This window comes from Myotis brandtii, unplaced genomic scaffold (genome assembly GCF_000412655.1).
Source record: "Myotis brandtii unplaced genomic scaffold, ASM41265v1 scaffold130, whole genome shotgun sequence".
Classification (NCBI taxonomy): Eukaryota; Metazoa; Chordata; class Mammalia; order Chiroptera; family Vespertilionidae; genus Myotis; species Myotis brandtii.
Genome location: NW_005354596.1, coordinates 8,894 through 16,037, shown reverse-complemented (window position 1 = coordinate 16,037; position 7,144 = coordinate 8,894). Strand labels below are relative to the sequence as shown.

General features: G+C 63.6%; 1 protein-coding gene across 1 annotated transcript in view; it reads left to right on the top strand.

Annotated features, from left to right (window-relative positions):
• The first annotated feature begins 2,366 nt into the window (after window positions 1–2,366).
• LOC102252947 (butyrophilin-like protein 1) overlaps window positions 2,367–7,144 on the top strand; it is a 9,184-nt gene continuing 4,406 nt past the window's right edge. Inside the window, exons 1-4 of the mRNA XM_014534505.1 lie at window positions 2,367–2,454; window positions 3,560–3,589; window positions 4,151–4,498; window positions 6,798–7,079. Coding sequence (XP_014389991.1) covers window positions 2,367–2,454; window positions 3,560–3,589; window positions 4,151–4,498; window positions 6,798–7,079 — 748 coding nt within the window. The remainder of the gene's footprint in view (window positions 2,455–3,559; window positions 3,590–4,150; window positions 4,499–6,797; window positions 7,080–7,144) is intronic.

Genomic DNA, 7,144 nt, shown 5'->3' with positions numbered 1-7,144 from the left:
CCTCGGGAGCCCGCGTCCCTTCGCACCCCGAGTGCGTCGGCTCAGGAACGACAAGCTTTTAAAGTTGAAACAGGAGCCACCACCTTCTTGTGTGCATGTGTGTGTTTGTGATTCTTTCTGTTTTTAATTTTTTCAAAGAGTCAGCAGTCAATTTTGAAGTTTTTCCTGAAGAAGCTAATCCAGAGAACCCTCCCTCCTAACAGTGTCCAGATAAATTAAGCCCTACCGATGGCACGTTTTTAAAAAAGGGGTTTAATCGTCCCACTCACTGTCACATTTTAAAAATCACAATTCGGTTGGCATTCCCCTTTAATGGCTTAGGTATTTATCCGAACGGTTGTGAAAGTACCGAAAGTACCGAAGCAACTAGGAGATAAGAGGTAATATCGGGCTGTTTAGCCAGCAAGTCAAATGCTGACCTCAGCAGCCTTAGGGCAATTTATACTTGGGCCAGAAAAGTCCTTCCCGGCTAGTGAACAGCGTCCTCCGTCCTCCGCTGTTGAGGCAGCTGGACCCTGCCCCTGAGCAGCTGGGAGGGGCGGTGCGGCCTGCTGCTCTGTCCTTCCAGGCTCTCCTGGGATGTCTGCCCCGCCTCCCCCCAATCAAAGGGCCAGGATTCAGGGCGAGATAAGCTTCCAGGCCTACCATGGGGCAATTCTGAGTCCAAGGTCCCTTTCTGCCCCTCCTCACCCTGTCTTCGTGCAGCTGGGGGCTGGGCTTAAGGGCTGGGGTGGGGTGGGCAGGGGTCTCCTTGCAGCTCTGGGCCCCCCACTTTAAGGTTCCTGGATTCCCGGTTACCTGATCTGTGTTTGCACGCGTGAGAACCAAGAGGCCCAGTCCCCAGCAGTTAGGAGGTGTTCAATAAAACACTTTTTCCTCTGTCTTTTCATAAAATTTCCCTGCTGCCTCTCAGGCCTGGAAAAGTCTCTCTGTTGGGCAGGGATTGGTGGTGGCCGTGGGGGTGAACCCTAAGCAACATTGGTTCTTGTCTTGTTAGTGCTTTTTGGCTCCATGTGGATGTTACAAGTATCGCGAGTGTGAGGGGCCTGGGAGAAACCGAGCTTTGGGAAAGGCAGCGTGGTGTGCTCAGGGGTGGCCCGGAGTCCGGGGCCTAGAGTTTAATGTCTCAGGGGCTCCGGGCAGAAAGCAAGGGCTGGTGCACCAGGGTCAGGGAGCCCTGGCTGCCGGGCCATTCAGAGCTGTGGAGAGGGACCCGTGTGGCTGTCACACTCAGAGGCTTGGCTTCCTCTCTGAGGATGAGGATGAGGATGAGGATGAGGATCGGCACCCAGAACCCAGCCCCCTGGCCGCCCCGTCAGTGCCCACGGGCTCTGTGGGCTGCTCTAATCTGTCATCGTGCAGCTTCCTGTACCTGGGTGCACTGTCCAGAGGGCGGGGCAGAGTCGCGCCCGGCGAGCTTTGTCTTTCTAAGGTGGAAGGAGCTGGGGAAGGGCCTGGCCTCTGCAGACGCCCCTGCAGCCCCCAGCTCTGCTTCTCCGCTTCCTGGGAACCAGCTCCTCTGCCCCTGGGAGCCCCGGCACCCAGCCTGGGCGCGCAGCAGGGCCGGGCTCTGAGCGGCTGAGCGCAGGGGCAGACAGGGCGCAGATCGGGGCTCTGGGCCCCTGGACCTTCTCCAGCTCGGTGCTGAGACGCTGGCTCCAGAAGCCCGGCCTTCCCCGCAGGCACGCTGGTTTGGGGGACACCGTGGTCAAGAGGAGGAAGCAGGGAGCAGTGCGGGGAGGAGGCGGCTGAGAGCAGGTGCGGAGGGTGGGACGTGGCTCCGGGAGGGGGATCCTTGACCCGGAGGCAGAGCTCTTGGCGGAGAGAGGGAGGAAGAGTGCCCTGTCAGTGGGTGACTGGGCCCCGCTGGCCCCTGCAGGAAGGGGCGGTGGGTGGGAGTCAGCGAGCAGTCTGAGCAGGGGGGTGGCTGTGAGGGAGCCAGTCTCCTGGGGAGGGGTCCCTGCTCACGTCCTTCCTGGCGAGGGGCGGGGCTGGCCTCTGTCCCGGGGTCAGTGTGGTGGGCGAACAAGGGAGAGGGAGGGATGGTCGCCCTGGGGCAGGTGCTTCGGAAGGAAGGCCGCTCTCTGGGCAGGCTGCCTGTGCCCTGGGTGCCGGGGGTGGGAAGGGCAGGAGTGGCTGCCCCCCCAGCGACCCTAAAGGTCCTCTAGCTGCACAGGTTTCCAAAGGCCCAGGCGCAGTCCTCTCTGCATCCGCTGGGTGGGGCCCACAGCCCATGAGCATGAGGAGTCCAGGGAGGGCTGGGCTGGGCTGGGGCTGGCCCGCCACCGGCCTGCTGTCCCCTCTGAGGCCCAGCTCCCTCTGTGGGCCCTCACCCGCCTCCGCCCGCCTCTCCCCCGCGCAGAGGAATGGAGGGTCGCCCCAGCAGCTCTGAGCTCCACCATCTCACCGCCCTGCTCCTCCTCATGCCGCTGCTGCTCACTGCGGGGTCCGCAGGTGAGTGTCGCCTGACCCTCTTCCTGTGTCTCTCCCAGGCGGGCGGGACCCCGGGTGGGTGGGGCCCAGGTCCCCTGCGGGCGCTCTCCATCAGGAAAGGGGAGGGGGGGCAGTTGGGGGAGGCCCTTCTCTAAGAGGCAATAGTTGTAGTTAATGTTCAAGAACAGTCCCCGAACCAGGAAATTAGGATGCGGCCTGGACGATGGGCCATTGAGGAGCGTGCGAGGTTTAAAGTCAGCTTCAGAAGTGTGGGGTGCCTGTCCTCTCTGCCGCGCTGCCGGCTGTGTTGGGACCCTAAGCACCTCTCGTCCCGGGACCATTTCATTCCATGAGTAGCTACAGGGTGCCGCCGTGTGTCAGCTGTTCTGTGAGCAACACAGAGGGGCTGTCTTCACAGAGCGGCATTCCCACAGGAGGCGGCGAATGTGCAATGCAACTGCCCAGTCCCAGCGGAGGCAGAGAGAGGTGGGGGTGCAGTGGAGCAGGCGGGAGTGGCTGCGGGGAGGTGGGCAGTGTGGGCCGGGAGCTGGCAGGGGCTTGGAGGAGCAGGGCTGGGAGCCCCTGAGGGACCCTACAGACAGGACCGGCTGGTGCGGAGCTGGCACATGCGGGGGTTCAAGGCACAGAGGACATTGGAGCGGAGTGGGCTTGAGGGATGGGAGCGGGGTATGGCGGGAGTCTCTCTTTTCCGCGTCCAGCATAGAAAGAGAAATGAACCAGTTCTTTGAGTAGAGGCGCTTGGGATTGAGAAATGAAATAAAGAGACAAGACAAAGAAATAGAAAGAGAAGCTGGGACCGGGTGGGCTTCTGCCCTTTGATGGAGGGACAGACAGGGCGGCCAGCACCGGAACCATGTGTTTAATTTATACCCAAATACCAGGAAGTTACATCACATCTGGGTGGGCCTTGAGTTCCTGGGGACACAATGAGATGCACCCCTAGCACCTGGGCTGGAAAGGTCAGACTGAGTGGCTCCTCCCCTCTTGGCTAGGACCGCCCTCAGGGCGTGGCTCTGCCTGCGCCCGCCGAGGGTCGCAGGGCTCCGAGCGGAGCAGGGACACGGCAGGTGACAGGGTCACAGGCGGGAGGGGGGGAAGAGGACAGATGAGCCTCGGCTGAGGCCACGCAGCCCAGGTGAGGGGGCCCCTCGGATGTGCAGCGGGCGGTGCTGCCGCAGAGCCCGTCATGCCTGTCCACAGGCTGGGGCGGCTCTGAGGGGCGGCCTCCTCCTCTCCTCCAAGCAGTGCTTGGGCCCCGCGAGCAGGGCTGAGTCCCCACAGAAGCCGACCGAGGAGAAAGGCGGGCCACCTGGGTGCGGTGGGAGGGGGTCCCTGGGCGAGGCTGAGCGAGCAAGAGTTGGGACCTGGTCAGTTTCCAGTCCTGTCCTTGGAGGGGCCAGGTGGGCGCTGTGTTCTGGGGGGTCCCGAGCCTCAGTGTCAGCTGCGGGGACTCGCCAGCCATGCCCGTTCTCGGGCCACCCACCGAGTCAGAGCTGTGTTTACAAGCCCTGCTGGTGACTCCACCCCGAGTGACGGGAGCCCAGGTGGAGAAGGGGGTCGTTCGGACATTCCGCCCAAACTTTGTGACCAGAAGATCGTGCCCTGATTCCGAGCGGCTACACCCGCGCCCCTGCCTGGGCCTTCCGGCCTGAGGGTGTGTGCATCTCCGTCTTCCTCCCTCTTCCTGTGTCCACAGAGGAGTTCGCGGTCCTGGGCCCCGCGGAGCCCCTGGTGGCCGTGCTGGGCGGGGACGTGGAGCTGCCCTGCCGCACCGCCCCGGCCAGGAGCGCGGAGAACATGCAGCTGCGCTGGTTCCGCTCCAAGTTCTCCGAGGCCGTGCTCATCTACGAGGACCGCGGGGAGCAGCCCGAGGAGCTGATGGCCCAGTACGCAGGGCGGACCTCGCTGGTGACGGAGCTCCTGGGCCAGGGGCAGGCTGCCGTGCTCATCCGCGACGTCCAGGCCTCCGACGACGGGCCCTACTCCTGCTTCTTCAGGGAGGGGGAATTCTATGAAGAGGCCAGCTTGGAGCTGAAGGTGGCAGGTGGGTGACTTGCTCTGCACTCTCCCGGGGCCTCCAGGACCGTGCAGTCCAGCCCCTCGCTTTATGGAGAGGAAAGGGCGGCTCATTCACTCCTTCATTTATTCACTGAAAATATAGAGAACCCCCACTGCGCGCCAGGCCTGTTCTGGGCGCCTGGGATACACCGTGAAGCAGAGCCCTGCCTGTGCCGTTACCTTCTAGACCAGGGGTCCTCAAACTTTTTAAACAGGGGGCCAGTTCACTGTCCCTCAGACCGTTGGAGGGCCGGACTATAGTTTAAAAAAAAACTATGAACAAATTCCTATGCACACTGCACATATCTTATTTTGAAGTAAAAAAACGAAACAGGAACAAATACAATATTTGTATTTGCATGTGGCTCGCGGGCCGTAGTTTGAGGACCCCTGTTCTAGACAGTAGCTAGGGAGATACACGGTACGTGGGTTACGCAGGCAGGCGGTGGGCAGTGCTGAGGATACAAGGCCAAGTAGACAGGGAAGCAGGCCAGGCTGCGGGGTGGGGCGGGGGCAGGCTTCATGGTCACACAGGGCTCACCTGGGCTCTTCCTGACACTCTGAGCACAAGTTCCAAGGAGGGAGGGATGTAGCAAGTGGCTAGGGGGCCAGGAGGGTGCCCAGCAGAGGGAGCCCCCGTGAAGCCAGAGCTGGGGTGTGGCTGGAGGGCTCCCGGCACCTGAGGAGGCCACCGTGGTTTGTCCGTGAGACGAATGAAGGGGAGGGCGGTAAGAGCTGAGGATCCTGGAAAAGGATGTTCCTGGTGCAGGGTGGGCCGATGGACAAGCCAGGACATTCACAGGGAGTGCGCGCCCAGCAGGTGCCTGAGGTCACCAGCCCAGGTCACAGTTCCACTGAGCACTTTGAGGCTGACGGCCTGGGATTGGATGAGGCAGGTGATTGTGTTTTGAGCAGCTACCGAACAGTCCTGTGACCCGAGTTGTGGCCCCTCGGGGCCCAGGTGGGGGGAGGCGGTCAGTGGGGAGAGCAGGTGGAGGAGGCCGGTGGGGGGAGGCGGTCAGTGGGGAGAGCAGGTGGAGGAGGCCGGTGGGGGGAGGCGGTCAGTGGGGAGAGCAGGTGGAGGAGGCCGGTGGGGGGAGGCGGTCAGTGGGGAGAGCAGGTGGAGGAGGCCGGTGGGGGGAGGCGGTCAGTGGGGAGAGCAGGTGGAGGAGGCCGGTGGGGGGAGGCGGTCAGTGGGGAGAGCAGGTGGAGGAGGCCGGTGGGGGGAGGCGGTCAGTGGGAAGAGCAGGTGGAGGAGGCCGGTGGGGGGAGGCGGTCAGTGGGGAGAGCAGGTGGAGGAGGCCGGTGGGGGGAGGCGGTCAGTGGGGAGAGCAGGTGGAGGAGGCCGGTGGGGGGAGGCGGTCAGTGGGGAGAGCAGGTGGAGGAGGCCGGTGGGGGGAGGCGGTCAGTGGGGAGAGCAGGTGGAGGAGGCCGGTGGGGGGAGGCGGTCAGTGGGGAGAGCAGGTGGAGGAGGCCGGTGGGGGGAGGCGGTCAGTGGGGAGAGCAGGTGGAGGAGGCCGGTGGGGGGAGGCGGTCAGTGGGGAGAGCAGGTGGAGGAGGCCGGTGGGGGGAGGGGGGGAGGGGGTCAGGGGGGAGAGCAGGTGGAGGAGGCGGGTGGGGGGAGGCGGTCAGTGGGGAGAGCAGGTGGAGGAGGCCGGTGGGGGGAGGGAGGCTGTGTTGGGGGAGCTGGATGCCCTGCTGAGGAAAGAGTACAAGGCAGTGCGGGACGGTCCCCCTGGCAGCTGAGAGGACGGATGGAGGGAGCATGGCTGGGGCTCGGACGGACCCGGTTATGAGGGGGGAGGTGACGACCCGAGTGGCACTGGGCGGGCAGAAGGGATCGCACATCGTGAGGCTTCCAGAGTAGACCCACTGGGTGAGTAGGTTGGGGACACAGACAGTTTGCAGAGAGAGGGGACTGTGGCGCTGTGGCTGGTGAGAAAGAAACGCCTTTTCTAAGGGTCCCAGCCAGCGTGACCCACTCAGGGCACCCAGCCTGCCACCAGCCAAACACCTGCAGCGCCCTTTCGTGCAGAGGCCACTAAGCCTCTGCAAGGAGAACGGAAGGGCAGGAGTCACAGATAGTTTACCTGAACTCACCTGCTAACTGGGTGGCCATCTATGAGCTCATTGGAGGAAAAGCTCAGCCTTTGGAAGGGAGGTGGTTTACAGCTCAGAGCGCGCCCACTGCAGCCCGCCTGCTGCCGCGGGTGGGAGGGAAGTCCGGGGGGAGGGAAGGCCAGAGGTTAAAATATCAGAGGGGCCTCCATCTCCTCCCTGCGCAGGTGTGGGCTCTGCCCCACGAGTGCGCATCACAGGGCCGGAGGAGGACGGGGTCCGCGTGGAGTGCGCGGCCTCTGGGTGGTTCCCGAAGCCCCAGGTGCACTGGCGAGGCGGTGGCGGAGCGCAGTTCCGGGCGTTCTCCGAGGCCCACGCCCAGGACGCCCGCGGGCTGTTCAGCGTGGAGGCCGCACTGGTGGTGAGAGACCGCTCTGTGGGCAACGTGACCTGCTCCTTGCACAACCCCATCCTGGGCCAGGAGAAGGCTGTGGCCATTTTCATCCCAGGTCAGAGCAGCTCCCGCTCCCCAGCTGGAGGGAGGGCGGGCCTGTGCGCGCTGGGGGGCTGTCCC